The following is a 17,675-nucleotide window of genomic DNA, read 5'->3' on the forward strand; positions in this document are numbered from 1 at the left end:
ATGTAGTGTGTAATTCTCTATATAGATGTGTTTTGCAGTGTCCACACAGAACTCACCAGTGCTTCATGTATGATCACTGAACTGGTTGCAGACAAAATCTAGACGGCAGTGTCACTGGGCTCAATTCACTTTCAAATGTGTTCACTTCAGTTGTTCCTCGTATTGATACAGTTTTAATCAATGGAATTTATGTATGTAATATTCATTAAGACATGTGCGCGTACCCTTTTCTTTGTCCCGAGAAGTTCCACAGAAGTTGGACATAGGAAAACATAGGAATAGAAGAAATTACAGAAGAAACAGTAAAGTGATGGGTTGCAGTGTCAGTAGGTTTGGTGCAGTTTACAGGCTGAAAAAGAAAAATATCTGTGTTGTTTGTCCCATTTGGACAGCACCTGCCACCCCCACACCTCATGGGGGCTGTGGGTGGGAGCTGAGGCACAGGTTTGTGGAACTGAACCAGGAGGCTTTAAATAAGCCGACGGCACATTAGAGGAACATTCAGTAACAGTCTTCACACAGACGAAGGAAGACAGAGCAAAGATGGCGCGACTCGACTTACCCGTCTGTCTCACTTTGATTTGTGCGGCCTCAACTCTGGTGAGTCTCACATCACAGTGACTGATTTAAAACATGAAATCATTTTACAAACTAAGACACTGACGCAACACTATGATTCAACACAACTTCTTTTTGTTATTCTGTCATTTTTACATTTTAGAAATGTATATTGTGTTAATAAGGTGAGTGTTTACTGCTTGTTTAGCTGTATTTGTTAATAAGATAAAAGAGATAAAAGTTTATTCATCCTGAGCAACATGATCGTCTCCATATACAGATAGATATTATCATTTTTTAACCTAATATTCACTGGGCCTTCAAAACATCAAATCAGTTTAGTCATTGCATGTATTCAATTATGAAATGTATTCTCCATCCTCCCCCTAATGCCACATTTGTTGTGCAAATGATGCATCTTCCCAAGCTCTCAGCATGTTGCTGTGCACTGATTTGATGAACATACATATCATATGAAGAGCATCATTTGTGGCTCTGATGATGTAGCACATAAATATCAACCCACCCCTTTCACATCGATGCCCTCGTAGTTGGATAGGAAACCCAGAGCTGACTGAGATAGCTGATAACCAGCTTGTGATACCGGTTATCTCGATGGCCAGTGTTAGAGATAGTAAAGCCAGATGACCAGAGATTATCCTGGGTATGCTGAACTTGCTTTGTAGTACAGGCCTAACGTCATCCTGCCATCCCCAAATAAGGTATGACAGGTTGTGCCCCACATCAAGTATTCTTTAAAAATCTCTAACTCTCACAGATGCAACACGATGCACACTGGAGTCTGAGTTGTTTTTCTTTTCTTCTCTCAGGCACAGATGGTCCAGTTGAGCCCAGAGAAAGACGACATCACAGAGGTCCCAGGTACTTCCTACTGTCCATCTCTGCCAAAGGGGTAGCAAGGGTGTCATTGAACGCAAAGTTCTGGGGGAGTGCAACTAGGGCTTGGGCGCTCTTCCCCAGAAAAAAAAGAAATGACACAATTTTCTGCAATTAGACATATTTAATTATTCATTTCTTAATCTGTATCATAAATTAGCAGCACAGCTACGTGTGTGTGTTGGCTAAATGTAACCACGTGTGTGTGTTGGCTAAACGTAACCATGTGTGTGTGTGTGTGTGTGTGTTGGCTAAATGTAACCATGTGTGTGTGTTGGCTAAACGTAACCACGTGTGTGTGTGTTGGCTAAACGTAACCACGTGTGTGTGTTGGCTAAACGTAACCACGTGCTTTTATTTTGAAAGAGACTATATCAAACTGTACATTTCCTGTGAAAACAGAAGTGTATTTTGAAAACAGACAATGCATGTAACAGGCTGAAGTTGACACGGCATCCCAGAACGTCAACAACCAACACACCCAGGGTACCTTGGACGTCATATGTTGATGACCAAACGTGGTCATGTGACGAGGTCACAGTGAGGACGTGTTGATGAAAGTCTACAAAACTGTAAAGAGAGCCAGCCAACCAGAGCGTACAGGATACAGCAATGAGTTAGTGGCTTACAGGTGGTAATTGTACCACTGGCTTTGCACTAGCATAAAAACTGAGCTTTCAAAGGACAGTAAGCTATTACTATTACTACTACTACTGTACCAAGGTTCAGATCATAGTGTTAAATGAAGCATAATTTAATTAAAATTGAACAGTTCTATTTATCATTTTAAGATAGTTAAGTTCTATTAGAAATAAGCCCACCACTTGACTGTGGTTTAATTTTTGGCCTATTCAGACAAGATTTCATTTAAAAGATATATATCAGTTTACCTTGGTCTTTTTTTTGTTGTTACTGGTGCATTAAATTCTTTCCTTTAGCCGAGGGACATGACACAGTCGGTTTGAGACTATGCTGCAGGTGTAGCTGGAGCACTGACGAGGGGGTATAGCCAGCTCTGAGTACACAGCTGCAGGTAAATATTTGAGGCCAGAGATAGAGGTTGCTCTCAGACCTTTAGACGGTTGATCTGTTAGTAAATTATTCTGAGATTTTAAAGTCAAGTCAAACAGTGTCACCAAGTCAAGGCTGCCAACTTTTCAAAAAACCTTGGCATGAGATTCAGCGGGGCTGACACAGTTTCATTGTTTAAGCAGTCACATACAATTTTCATTTGTCAATTGATCTGGTAGATGTGACCCTGATCCCCCACATCATAACGGATTTTTGGGGTGCCTGCTGGAGATGGATAGAGCCTCATACCTTACATAGGAATACCATACAGAGAGAGACAATGGTGGTACAGTGGGGGTCTGTTGGTCCTCCCCCAGAAAAGTTTGGATGTGGTAGATGTGATTTAGGTGGTTGTTTAGGGGTAGCATTCTAGAGATGGGCAATACCTACATTCATTCATTCAAAGCCACCCTGACTTGCAGAGCCTTCACTTGCCTATGTGGCATATAGCCTATTACTTTGTAGACACAAGACCCATTTTGGATTTAAAGCAAAAGTCATGGTTGAGATAGTTGAATATATTTTGATTGAGATCTAACTAAAATATTATAATTTCTGGCCTATCTACTGCTTGCTCTGCCCAGCTGCTTGACAGGATGGCTGCTGCAGCAATAGGCTGCTATTTTAATTTAGCTGCTAACATAAAGAACTCTTTGCTGCTAATTGAGCATTTTTGACATTTCAAAGCTCCAAATGTCTTTACATGCTCTCACAGCACATATAAGACACTAACTGTAAAGAGTACAAGCTAAGGACTGACTACTTCACAACACACATGCCAACATACCTGGAGGTGAGAAATGCAAGATTTGAAATATTTTTTTTTCCTCTTCTTACTAGCAGGAGGGCATCATTCGTCATTGTAGGTAGTAGGAACCTAGTTATGAAAGGTGGCGCCACCTACCGTACAGGAGTGGAACCACTTCCAGCACTGAGTGTGAAATTGGAGGTGTGGCGTGAGACCATGTGAAATCAACCAGTTGCTCAATGACAATTACATTGAAAAACAATCACAAGGCGATTTACAAAAATCAGACACCATATATTTAAAATCAGCAAGAGAGGGTATATTCTCCAGCCCCAAAGCGTGTTGGAGAATATTCCAAGAGTTTGGAGCGTCAAAAGAAAAAGCTGATTCACCGAGCTCTGAATGTACAAAAGGGTCCTTAAGAAACATCAAACCACTGGATCGAGTTGAGTAAGATCCAGAGCGCCATTCTAGTAGGGATGAAAAGTATGGGGGCTGCTTACCAGTAAGGGCCTTGAAAATAAACATATACCAGTGCTTCATGCGTCTGTCAGAAAGAGAGGACCAACCAGCGTTTTTAGATAGTATACAATGATGGGTGTCATATCTATCCCCGGTAATAAATCTAAGAGCAAAGTGATGAATGGAATCCAGAGGTTTGAGGGTTGTAGTTGCTGCATGTCTGTAAATAATATCACCGTAGTCCAAAACTGATAAAAAGACTGACTCAACAATTCTCTTCCTGCTGATTAATGGGAAGTAAGATTTGTTTCGGTACAGGAAGCCAACCTTCAGTCACAGGGTGGAGGCAAGAACATTAATATGAAACTTAAAAGTTAATTTTTCATCAAGCCAGAGGCCAAGATACTTATATTCAGTGACTCGTTCTATGAGTGAGCTATCTATGGTTGATAAAAGTGTGTTGTTGCAATCCAGGTTTCGAGATTGAGAGAATAGCATAAATTTGGTCTTTTTTAAGTTTAAGGCCAATTTCAGGCTAATAAGAGCCTCCTGGAGAACATTAAAACAGAGCTGCAGTTTCTCGGTGGCCAACTGTACAGAGTCAGCAATGCAATACAGAATTGTGTCGTCTGCATACAAATGGGCATGACAGTCATTCAGAGAAGAAAGAATATCATTGATGTAAATGGTAAAAAGGACAGGACCCAAGACAGAGCCCTGCGGCACACCTTACACATACAAATGGTATGCTTACCACAAAGGTAACACGTGACTCTGCACTGCACCAGAAACAAAGGGTACTGCCTAAAAGAACACACTCAGATATGGCAAAATTATAAAATGATGCCCAGGCATTTCTTTGTCTTTGTAGGCTCAACAAAACAATATCAGAATGCAAAACATGTCAAATATAGATCTATGAGCAAAAGAGCAGGCAAACTATCAAAACAGATTCTTCAAATGATTTGACAATATGAACATCTCTGTGCTGTGATAAAATGCTCAGTAAAACAACAATAAAGGTTGAATACGATTTGATAGTTTTCTGTTGTAAGCAATGTGTTTCTCTTGGTGTGTTTCCAGATGATGTCAGTGTGTCACATGTCACAGTGAACGACAGCTCTGTTGATGATCCCAACCTGGGGAAAAGTCTGGCTGAATGTCTGAATGATACAGACTACGATGTGCTTATGCACACCATTCAGAACGGCCTTCCACCAACCAATACATCTCAGCACGTTGTCATTGTTGGAGCTGGCATGGCTGGACTGACGGCTGCCATGCTGCTGCAGGATGCAGGACACAAGGTACATGCAGCAGGCTCATGTGATATACATGATACATGATATTTCTTTGCTATCAAAGAATTTTGGAAGTGGGGCAGCAGATTAACCTGCTAGGAAATCCTGGGGAAAGCAATGAGCTGCAGGGTCTCTAATTAGCTCCACTGTTCAAAAGCAAACATGGTCTTTTTGTAAAAAAAAAAAAAAAAAAAATGTGGTGTGGGCAAACGGCCCAGCAGTTTGGAAACACCCTTTCTCAACGCTGAATTGCGAGGAATTCATAGATTTTACCATCTAGCACAGCAGCACAAGCAGCTTGCTCTTCACGCCTGATATGTTGCTGATCCAAGAAGCTATTCTCCCCACAGCGGTATCTATACACCCTTACCACCTCATCACAACCCTGCTGGCTCCACTGACTGTTGTCCTAGTTTTGCATCTACCCACCGCCTTGACTACCGGCACCTCCTACCCTTGCACCTAGCTGTTAGCATAGCTCAAGCTAGCCAACGTGCTACATCCATGGCCTGTGACAACACAATGCTCACAAAAGCAAACAAACAGATTACAGACCTTAAGGAAGTCTTCCGCCGACTCTCTCAGGCACTGCAAGATAAGCAGGCCATGCTGACCTCCTGCTTGGACCTGGCTCACGAACAGTCCTTGCACATTGTCTCCCTCAAAGCGGCCCTCCAGGACACCGTCCCAAGGGATACCTCCACATGTCCGCGGCCTTCCTCCTCCTCCACACCCAGCCTCCAGACATCCTGGGCTGAAGTTGCGATCCGCGACAGAAAGAGACTCCACGATGCAACTGCCTCTCCTCCTCACCTGAGCCTCTCCAACCGCTTTGAGGCACTAGCAGACAACCCAGATCTCCACCCAGTTAGCATAGCTCAAGCTAGCCAACATGCTAGCCCCGCCACTAGCTCTCTGCACACGGCTGCTGGTGGTCGTGCAATGCCTGGCTCATGAAAGGCCGCTGGCCCCTCTCTGCCTGTGGCTATTGGTGCTTCGCCCTCAGGCTCAGGTGGCTCCACGTCTGGGGTAGCTGGTCCTACACCTGCGGCTGATGGCGTCCCCGCGGCTTCCCGCTCCGACGGCAGCTGCTGGTGAGCCGTCTCCCCGCTCCAGCTGCCCTGCCTCTGGGATCATTGCGGCTGGCTCCACACTGGCAGCTGCCAGTGTCCCCGCGGCTCACCGCCCTGACGGCCCAGCACCCATGGGTGACGTGGAGCCCTCCTCCCCGCCAGCTCCCATCGGTGCCCAGAGTGGCTCTGCTGTGGTCCCAGATCGCCAGCTCTCCTCCAGCACAACTACCTCTGCCTCACGTCGCAAATTCCTGAAGGAAGCCGTCCTCAGACGCTCCGCTCACCAGCGCCCCTGTCTGACCATATCTATCATTAACCCTCCCACCTGAGACATTCCCCATAAAGCACAGACCACCCCGCCCTTACCACACTAAGACTGTGAATAACAAAAACTTGTGCCCCATCTTCTGCACTCCTGCCACCCCCTGTACTACTCAAACCCAACAACACCTGAAACTGGCTCTACTCAACACCCGCTCACTGACCAACAAAAGTGCCATCCTACATGAATTCATCACTGACAATAAACTGGACTTCCTCTGCCTCACCGAAACCTGGCACAAACCCCTGGATTACTTCTCCTTAAACCAGACCACACCCACTGACTACACCTACACTGACAAACCCCGCCCAGACGGACGGGGTGGTGGTGTTGCTGTCATCTACATTCCTCACACAGCTATCTGCCGTATCCCCCTCAATTCTCCTGTTTGGGGACTTCAATATCCGCACTGATGATCCAAACTGCAAAAGTGCAATAGACCTCCTGGAACTGCTCCACTGTCTTCATTTCACCCAGCATGTCAACTTCCCCACCCACTGTCGCGGCCACACCCTGGACCTAGTCTGCTCCACCGGTCTCACCCTCCACCAACTCTCCAGTACCAACCTCCACATCTCGGATCACCTGGCAATCACTGTGGACTTCAAGACCCAACTCCCTCCCCCAAAACTCACACGCAACATATCCTTCAGAAATATCAAGTCCATCTGCCCCTCTGCTTTCTCTGACTCACTGGCAAATACTCTGTCCACATTCATCAACCCGCTGACCCCAAACCCCTCTGACCTGGTCACCCACTACAACAACACACTGTCCCTCTGCCTCAAAAAACTGGCTCCTTTAAAGACCCAAACTGTCTCATTTACTCACTCATCTCCCTGGTACACTCCTGAAGTCCATCACATGAAAACCCGTAAGCGCCAGCTTGAAAGACTTTACAAGAAAACCAGTCTCACAGTCCATCTCCATGCCTATACTGACCACCTTTAAACTACAAAGACGCCCTCACTACCGCCCGGTCCAACTACTACTTACAACTCATTCACTCTGGCTCCAAAAACCCCAAGACTCTCTTTTCCACTGTCAATAAACTCCTCAAACCCTGCGACAACACCCTCTCCTCCATCACAACTGACACATGCAACTCCTTCCTGGCATTTTTTCAGTTAAAGATCAAAACCATTTACCCCCCCCCCCCTCCCCCGAAATAATACTCATCAGCCCAAAATCCCTCTCTACATCAACACAAAACTTTACCCTCAGCATCGACAACACCACCCTCTCTCCCTCCCCATTCATCCGCAACCTTGGTATCATCTTCGACAATAACCTCTCATTTGAACATCACATCAGCCGCCTCAGCCAAAAACCTCCTCTCACCTCCACACAGGACCAAGCACCGAACCTGGGGCGACAGAGCCTTCTCCATAGCCGCCCCCTCCCTCTGGAACACCCTCCCTATACACATCTGTGACTGTCCAGATCCATCCACCTTCAAATCACTCCTCAAAATCCACCTTTTCAAATCCGCTTTTAACCTTTAAACATTAGCTTTTCGTTCTCTGCTTCTCATGTATTCCCCCTTTTTTTGGTTTGTACTTCTTTTCTTTGTTTTAAATGTAAAGCGTCTTTGAGAGCTGTAAAAGCGCTATATAAATAAAATTTATTATTATTATTATTTATCATCTACAATCCTTAAGATCATCAAAAGATTCAGAGAACATGGAGAAATCTCCTCATGTTAGGGGCAAGGCTCAAAACCAACACTGAATGCCCGTGATCTTTGCCCCCTCAGGCATTAAAAATTGACTTGATTGTGTAAAGGATATTCCATCATGGGCGCATGGGTTCGGTGTCTGCAAACACAGCCAAAACTCTAATAACAGTAATAGTAGACGTATGTATACAGTGCATTACAACTACAATTAGTAGTTGAAGTAACAATAGCACCAGTTGTAGCAGCAATAGCTGTTGTACGACCAGCAGCAGTCGAAAAAGCAAAACATAGTAGTTAATAGTAGTTGTAGGAACACCAACAGTGGTAACACACCTGCTGCCATTGAAACATTACATGACTGGACTTCTTCATATGTATCTGTGTGTCTATCTGCTCCGACAAGGTCACCATATTAGAGGCTAGTGGTCGTGTTGGAGGACGAGTGATGACCCACAGGAATGAAGAAGAGGGCTGGTATGTTGAACTGGGAGCCATGAGGATCCCACAACATCACTAGTGAGTTTATGGGATTTTTTTCAGTCGAGCATTTACATATAAATACGTGCATGCAGCCCTCTGCTGTCACAGACTGACATGACTGTGTAGAAGGAATGTTAATGAAGCTTTTTATGGTGCTGATACATTTCAGGCCTGCAAACTATTACCACACTGCTACCACCACTACTGTTCTTTATGACTTAACTCAAATCTCAAATAATTGTGTTTGAATGTCACGTGTGTCACCAGTGAATGCTGGTCATGACACTTTACTTAATGTAACTCTGCCACCATCACCTCCTCTGTCCACAGCATCCTCCACTGGCTTATTAAAAAGCTGGGGCTCAAGCTCAATAAATTCAGGATGGTTGACGAGAACACCTTTTACTATGTCAATGGGATTCTGAAGAAGACGAGCACAGTGCAAAATCACCCTGAAGATCTAAATTATGATGTGTGGCCCAGTGAGAAAGGAAAGTCAGCTCACGAACTGCTACAGTTTGCTTTGAAGAAGGTACGTTAGATTCCACTGGTTTGCTTTTTGCGTCCAGCTTGGCCATACAGTCAAGTTACACATTGGTGGTTCATCAGAGCTCAGTTTTAAATACTTGTTATGACACCATCTGCTCCATGGAAGTGACTTTTCCTTTCTTTGTAGGTAAGCGATGATGTGGAGGCTTATGGCTGCTGGGCTGCACTGATAAAATACGACCGTTATTCTGTACAGGTAAAACACAATGTGATGTCACGAAATGTAAAAACTGATAATAATAATAATAATAATAATAATAATAATACATTTTATTTGGAGACGCCTTTCACATCACCCAAGGTCACCTTACAGAGCGTAGAGGATAAAAGACATTGTTAAAGCAAAACATCAACATAAGAACAAGTGTAGTGCACAGTGTCCAGTTAGAGTCTTTGTAGTGGATGCAGTATTGTACAGGGAGCCAGTGAAGGTGGATGAGAACAGGGCTGATGTGGTCAGATGATTTGGTGCAGGTGGTGATCCGGGCGACCGAGTTCTGAATGATTTGCAGCCTGTGGATGAGTTTGGTGGGAGGCCGGTGAGGAGGGCGTTGCAGTAGTCGATGCGGGATGTGACAAATGAGTGAACCAGGATTTCAGTGCTGGATTGGGACAGTGATGGGCGGAGTCTGGAGATGTTGCGGAGGTGGAAGAATGCAGTCTGGGTGATGTTTTGAATATGAGGTGCAAATGAGAGGGTGCTGTCCAGAATGACGCCGAGGCTCTTGACTTGGGAGGAGAAGGGTACAGGGAATCTGTTGATGATGAAGGGTGGAGCTGGGGTGTGTTGTGACGTGGTGAGGGTGGATTTGGAGCCGATGAGCAGGGCCTCTGTTTTATTGCTGTTTAGCTTCAGGAAGTTCCTGCTCATCCAGCTCCGGATGTCTTCAAGACAGGTGGTGAGGGAGGTGGAGGGATGGCAGTGGTGGGTTTGGAGGAGATGTAGACCTGTGTGTCGTCGGCGTAGCAGTGAAAATGGACCCCATGGTGATGGAGGATTGTGCCCAGGGGGAGGAGGTAGAATGTTAACAAAGACATCGACCTCTGTAGGGATCCTTTCATAATGTTGTCAGACATACAATAACAATCTGAGTGTGTCAAAGACAAACTGTTTAAACATGACCTGAGTGGTTACATTGCAGCCTGGCTGCAGTGCTCTCTCTCAATACCAAACCAGTTTTAAAACTGTTGTTCCCATAGACTCAAAAACATTGGAAAATATGGTCCAGGTTGAAAAATACCCCAAGATCACCTGAGTCCTTTGTTTTGCAGAATCATGCAATGTGACCGCTAAAAGTAAAAATCACTGAATTAAGAAAAAGTGTTGGACAAACTTCAGATAAGAGAACCCAGAAAAGTGTCCCATGTCCTGTTATTTCAAATGTCCATATATTGTCCTCACTTAACTGTAAATCAAAATATTGTACAGTCTGTCAAATATCTGGGATTGGTTGAGTGATCTTTACAGAGAAAACAAGGAACCACCTCCATATGGTCAAATATATACTTGCCTTTATCTGCGTGTTCAGTTGCACATGATGTCTGCCCCGCATCACCTGTGTCTGTTTGGTGTGTTGGTTGTGCACACCCTCAGACATTAACACGTATCCACAAGATGTAACACACACCTGAGGGTATGACATGGACTTTGTTTATTTAACAGGATTTTCTGAAGGAACAAAGTACTCTGAGTTCAGAGGCGGTGAGGATGATCGGAGACCTGCTTAACGAGCAGAGCCTTATGTACACAGCACTGACTGAGATGATCTATGAGCAGTCTAACATCAACGACAACACTGAGTAAGGCCCTACATCGCACACTGTCAACATCACACATGGGGATATAAATAAATGACTGAATACATGAACCTGATGTCTACAGGTTCCCATTCTGCATCAGAATCTCAATGAGAGTATCTATTTGTCTCTTTGTTTTTAAGGTACACAGAAGTGACTGGGGGGACGGACCTTATCCCCAATGCTCTTCTTAAGCTCCTTAATGATTGCGACATTCACCTCAACTCTGAGGTGAACCACATCAGTCACTCAGATGAAGGTGTGACTGTAACGTACCGGACAGGCCCACAGTCTATTACTGTCCTTCCTGCCGACGTCGTCCTGGTAACAACCACAGCCAAGGCAGCTCTCTTTATCGACTTTGTTCCACCTCTCTCCATCCCAAAAAGGTTGGCACTGAGGTCGGTCCACTACGACAGCTCCACTAAAATCGTCCTCACCTTCAGCAGGAAGTTTTGGGAAGATAACGGCATCCGAGGAGGAAAGAGCATCACTGACGGGCCGTCCCGTTTTATCTACTACCCCAGCCACAGTTTCCCGACCAACGATACCATCGGTGTCCTCCTGGCCTCCTACACCTGGTCTGATGACTCCCTCCTCTTCCTAGGTGCCAGTGATGAAGACCTGAAAGAGCTGGCTCTGAGAGATTTGGCAAAGATCCACGGCGAGCACGTCAAGTCTCTGTGCACAGGGGTGGTGGTGAAGAGGTGGAGCGATGATCCTTACAGCCTGGGCGCCTTCGCCATCTTCACACCTTACCAACATTTAGAGTTCCCCAGGGAGCTGTTCAGACATGAAGGCAGGGTGCACTTTGCTGGTGAACACACGGCCTTCCCTCACGCCTGGATTGAGACGGCTATGAAATCTGCCATCAGAGCTGCAGTCAACATTAACAAAGAGTCAGCTGGAACTCAACATCGTGACGAACTGTAGGGTCTTCAGTCTGCTTTCAAGGGCAGGTAGTACTACAGTACTAATAAAATGGTTGCATCAAAAGCTAGCAGAGCTCAGAGAGGAAAGAGGTGAAAAATTACGACACTTTTGCTTGGTCGGTTGTTTTGCTTGCTTCAGGATTGAGATTCATAGTGATTCTCTTTCTGACATGCAGTTCTTATCAGGCTGCTCTCCTGCACTGATCCTATGTATCCCTACCAAAACTAATACAGCAGAACTCATATATATCTCACATAATCAGGAAGGCTGCGACTCCATGATCAATGCGCTGATGAGTATAAAGAAGTAAGTAATATAAAGAGTGAAAGTCCATTAAAGGAGGCAGGTTTGGGTGGTGGATTGGTCAAACAAACATAGGACTTTTCCCCAAGAGGCCGGGGTTTGGAACCGTATGAAAACAAGTGAACTTTGATTTATCTTTGGGAACCTCGTCACCATGTTTGTCTAACCCTAACCCTCCTAAACATAACCTGTGTAACTTTACTGTCCTGTACCTAAAACCTACTTTAGTTAAGCTTCGTAAATGTAAAAGACATACCTTAACCTTCCTAACCTACGTAACTTTAATTAAACCAATCCTATCTAATTTTACTTTGCTAAAGGTAACCTATGTAACATCACTTCCCTAAACTTCACGTTAAGTAGTTACCTAACATGATGACACCCAATTTCCCAACCAAACCTACATATCTTTATTTTTGCAAAAGTAACCTGTGTAGCTTTATTTTGCTGAACATAACCTTTGATAACGTTACCTGCCTAAACCTATCCCACGTAACTTTACGTAAAGTATGTAATGTGATGACACCCAACCGTTTGTTTTCCTAAAGCAAACCTACACAGCTTTACTTTTATAAAACTAACCTATGTAACTTTCCCTCCCCAAACCTAACCTGTAAAACTGTACTTTCCTAAGTGTAACCTATGTAGCATCAAGTTCCTAAACCAAACCTACCTAACTTTACGTTAAGAACAAAAATATGCCCACCATGTTTCTTTTCCTAAACCTAACCTGCAGAACTTTATGTTTACTACATAACTTTACGTTAAGTACATGAAATGATGATGCTTTGTGTGGGGTGCTAATTTGTAAGCTATCATATAACCTGTTGTATGTGCATTTTTATATCATACAAATCTTTGTATAAGGATACGTTGCTCTAATTCGCATGAAACTGGTGGATTATTGGCAGTGAGAAAATGGTTTGATTTTACTCTGCAAAAGTATAATCACATTTATAACTACATTGTTATCTTGGCTAACCTTGTTTTTGGATGTGGGAGTTTTTTGTTAGTTTGTTGGTGATGGGTTTTTGGATTTTAAGGATTTCAGATTTAGTTTTAATGTTGAATGCTGTGTGCTCCTTTGAGTTTTCTCCCCTCTAACATCTGGGGACTATGTTGGAAATAAATTGTTTCCCATAACCATGTTATCCTTTGGATTTGTTTCTGTATCTGATAATCCATATATAAAATCATTCAACCAATCAAAGGAATCCATCATTTATGCAAGCGTTTGCAGTGACTGTGTCTGATAACAATCTACAGTATGTGCACCACAAATCTTCCTCCAACCTTGATGTTTACATCGTGGTCGTTTCTATCTGTGAGATTAAATACAGCTTTGGTGTTTTCAGACCTGACCTTCATAAGTTATTGTACAGACAATAAACCATTTCTACAAAACAGAACATGCAAACTTGATGCAGAGAGGTCCATCAACATGCAGTGTGTTATTGCAGCCTACTCCATAGTTTGCGCAGTGTAATGCCAGATATATGTGCTCGAAAAGTGGCCGAGAGAAACAACTAAAGAAGTATTTCTGATGTCACTAACAGGCCGACACAGTTTATTCAGTCACAGCTCAGCCGTCATTCACTGTCTGCAGTCTGTGTGTTGGACAGACATTTATTTTGTTCACTCACAAAACAACCCTGAACATGAGGTTTATATCTTGTTATCTGCAGCGACACAGTGACGGCAGCTGTTAGAATGAGTGTAATCTCGAGGCCTGTCTGTCAGCGGCTTGCAGTCTTTGTCCTTGCAGACTTTATATGATGACAGTGAACTCGTCACATTTATCGCTGTTATCACTCAAATTTGTGTTTGTTTTCATCCTTTGTTTCTGTTTTTTAAAAAGCATTTTAGATGAACCATGTTTGTGTGTAAAGTGCGATATAAACAAACTTGGCTTCTTCTTACAAAATATCGGCTCATATCATGACAAGAAATGTTTTCTTGTTTAATGAGATACATTTATTTTGTGTAATAGCGGAAGAGTTACATGCTATAAACAAACTTGCAATGCATTACTGAGCTTTTCCTGTTTTTCACATCAAATTGAATGGCTCATAGTTCTTACTTTGAGTGCTGCTTGTCACTGTTTGCTTTATGAAAACACTCTGGATCAAAAACCAGTTAAGTCCAGTGAAGTCACCGAGCTGAGTGGCCGATGTGTTTGTTTTCAGTGTGGGTGTGTACAGCAAGGACACACAGACAAACAAACAGCTGTAAGCTGTACCAAAACGAAAAACATTCCCACCAACGAACTTAACAAATTATTAGGATGACAAACAGAACAGTCACAGAAAGTCAAAATAATGAGATCCCAGCTCCACAGTTTGACATCAGGATAAACATGACAATGCATTTTTTATTGTGTGTGTGTGTGTGTGTGTGTGTGTGTGTGTGAGAGAGAGAGAGAGAATTGTTGTTGGCAATTGAGAACTGGCTCAAGTCATATATAGAATAGAATAGAAATAGAATAGAATACTTTTATTTGCCATGTCAACACAAGGTTGATTGGAGTTTGTCTTAGTGTAGTCAGGTTAAAAAGGCATATTACAACACAGGAACGCATAGTACTGTACATGAAAGACAAATACATGGACTCACATTTAAAACACTTAAATACAAGATGAGCAGACCTTGTGCTATTGCAACTTCCTGAAAACTGTCTTAGTGCATTATAGTCCTTCAGATAAAGATCAGATAAAGGGCTTTACATACAGTACAGTTTAAAGTGCTATATGAATTACCGATTACCCAAATAATGACATAGTTTATTTTCATGAAATAAAATTCATTGATTTAACTTGTTAATTCTGTTATCAGACAACCTGAACACGGCTTTGGAAGGACGGTACACGGGCCAAGATCAAACAATGAGTTTGGATAAACATTTTCAATTCATTTAACCTTTATTTTAACAGGGAGGTCCATTGAGAGCGAGCTCCCTTTTTCAAGGACGCCCTGTATGCACCACAAAAATACACAATTCCAGAGTTAACAGAGTTAAATACAATATATAAAAATACATGCAATACAACATAATGGTACTAGGACTAGCAAGAGCAGGACTGATCGCTAAGCAGTGTATCATCAAGTAAAACCTTGAAAGTCTCAATGGAAACAAGTCTCTCCAGCTTCAGTGCAGCCTGGAGCTTGTTCCATTTGTCAGGGGCATAAAAACTGAAGGCAGTCTTTCCTAACTCACTGTTCGTACGTGGAATGTGAAGTCTTATATGAGTCTGTGAGCGTGTATGATGTCCAGAGATACTGGGTATTAAAAGTGAACTTAAATATGGGGAAGCTTTCCACACAGAGCTTTGTAAATGAATAAAAGACAATGTAATTCTCTACGAATGGCAAGAGAAGGCCGACCCACTTGTTCATATAAAGTGCAGCGATGCGTGAGATACTGATCCCCGGTAATGAAGCTTAGGGCGCTATGAAAAACTGCATCCAGAGGTTTCAAGATGGAGGATGAAGCATGCATGTAAATGATATCGCCAAAATCAATAACGGACATTATTGAAAATTGCACAATGGTCTTCCTGCTAGGTAAAGAAAAACAAGACTTATTTCTGTATAAAAAAAACATCCTAGGTCGTAAGTTTTTTGTGAGGTGATCCACATGGGTTCGAAAAGAGAGCTTAGTATCCAGCCAAATCCCCAAGTACCTGTAAGACTCCACAGTTTCAATTAACTCACCATGCAGAGTTCAGATGCCAAGAAAGAGGTCATTCATTTTGGACCTTGAAAACACATACATTTAGTCTTGCCAGAGTTCAGGACAAGCTTGTGGGTGATAAGACACGATTGGAAACAGTTAAAAACAGATTGCAGATTTGCAACAGCTGATTTACAAGTGGGGCCAATACTGTAGAAAACTGTGTCATCTGCGTAATAAAGGACATCACAAAGTGGTGAGGGGAGTATGATGTTGTTGATATTCAGAGTGAATAAAAGTGGGCCTAGGATGGACCCTTGTGGAACACCTTAACATAATGAGAGAGAGTTTAATCTAGTACCATCTGCAACAGCTTGTGTTCTTCCTGAGAGATAGTTTGAGAACCAGTTGACAGAGGAATTATCTAGGCCAATGGATGATAGTTTCCTTAATAGTATAATGTGGTCCACAGTATCAAATGCCTTAGACAGGTCAACGAAAAGGGCTGCACAGTGCTGGTGATTATCAGGACCGTTTAAGATGCTGTTGACAACAAGTGTTGAGGCTGTGGCAGTGCTATGACCTGGTCTGAAGCCTGATTGTTGAGGTTGAAGTATTTTTTGTGAGTCTAGGAAAACCCGAAGCTGTGAGTTTACTATAGATTCCAAAACCAACATAAAGCAATGTCTTTGTCATTAACGGGCCTACAACAGCAACTGACAACTGATTTTTCCTTTTAAAGTGCATCTAAGCTCAGTTATACAGGTCGCGTGTTAATGACGCTCGTTACCTTAAGGTTAGGTTGGAAAAAGATATACGTTTCTTCCCTGCTCCAAAACCCAAATCAAACCCTGAAAAGTGTAGGGTTAGCTAGCTAGCTAGCTACTGAAGATATAGCCTACTGAATGTATACACTTGCTGCATTTGCTTTTTAATGAACAGTGAAACAAAGGCCGACCCTGCTGTACAGGAACCAGTGAAGGGAAGCAGGGAAACTTTGCAGATATTCAACCAGCTGTGTGTCATCGCAGTGTGTGCAGATGAACAGTGTGTGGCTTAAACCACAGATCCTCGCCAGTGCAGCAGCGGAGGTGTGGGCACCGGTGGTGATGGGGGTGAATAGGTCGTATATGATTGTTGTTGTCACAGCTTTAATCGTTTGATTAATGTTGTGAAATGGTTGCAGTTGCCCCAAAGCTACGTGGTTAGGTTAAGATAAAGATTATGGTTTGGGGTAAAATAAGAATGTTTATTACTAACGTAACTGTTACAGCTCACGCTACAATGACGAAATTAAATTAAACTGAAAGGACTGTATACTTACTTTGACTCACTAAATATTATGACCTACAAACGGCGATGTAAAGTCACCAGCATACCTCTGTGTATAATATTATATGTAATTTTGTAAGATGGACACTCTACTAAATAACTGGGGGAGGGACACAGGGATAAAGAATAACAAACTGTACCTTTAATAGAAGCTAGATGAATAGACACACATGAAATACAATACACAATATTATCCTAACTAAACCCTATACTAAATGGCCTAAGCTAACTATGCTAAGTCCCTATGCTAATCCTATGCTATGGTACCAGATGCCCAGGGGTTGGAGCTCGTGCAGCGATGATGTCCAGGAAAGATGAAAGTCCCAAGTGTAGAGGGGGAGCAGGTCAAACTGAAGATGAGGGGGTGTGACTGTCCGTCGAAGGAGCCGGCTAGCTAGCTTAGCTCTAGCTAGCTAGCGACTCTCAGCCGGCATTGATCTGCACACCAGGCAGGAACAGTCCCGAAAATCCTCTTCACGTCTTCTTCAGCAACCAACGGAT

General features: G+C 43.2%; 1 protein-coding gene across 1 annotated transcript; it reads left to right on the plus strand.

The window, feature by feature from the left end:
* The first annotated feature begins 444 nt into the window (after positions 1-444).
* Positions 445-13,382, plus strand: LOC144459696 (L-amino-acid oxidase-like). The gene is made up of 8 exons (XM_078164147.1): positions 445-600; positions 1,389-1,440; positions 4,820-5,043; positions 8,514-8,626; positions 8,921-9,122; positions 9,267-9,335; positions 10,803-10,939; positions 11,080-13,382. The coding sequence occupies exons 1-8, from the start codon at positions 544-546 to the stop codon at positions 11,867-11,869; spliced, it is 1,644 nt and encodes a 547-aa protein (XP_078020273.1). The 5' UTR covers positions 445-543; the 3' UTR covers positions 11,870-13,382.
* Positions 13,383-17,675: the final 4,293 nt, after the last annotated feature.

The sequence above is a fragment of the Epinephelus lanceolatus genome, chromosome 22 (genome assembly GCF_041903045.1).
Source record: "Epinephelus lanceolatus isolate andai-2023 chromosome 22, ASM4190304v1, whole genome shotgun sequence".
In the NCBI taxonomy this organism is placed as follows: Eukaryota; Metazoa; Chordata; class Actinopteri; order Perciformes; family Serranidae; genus Epinephelus; species Epinephelus lanceolatus.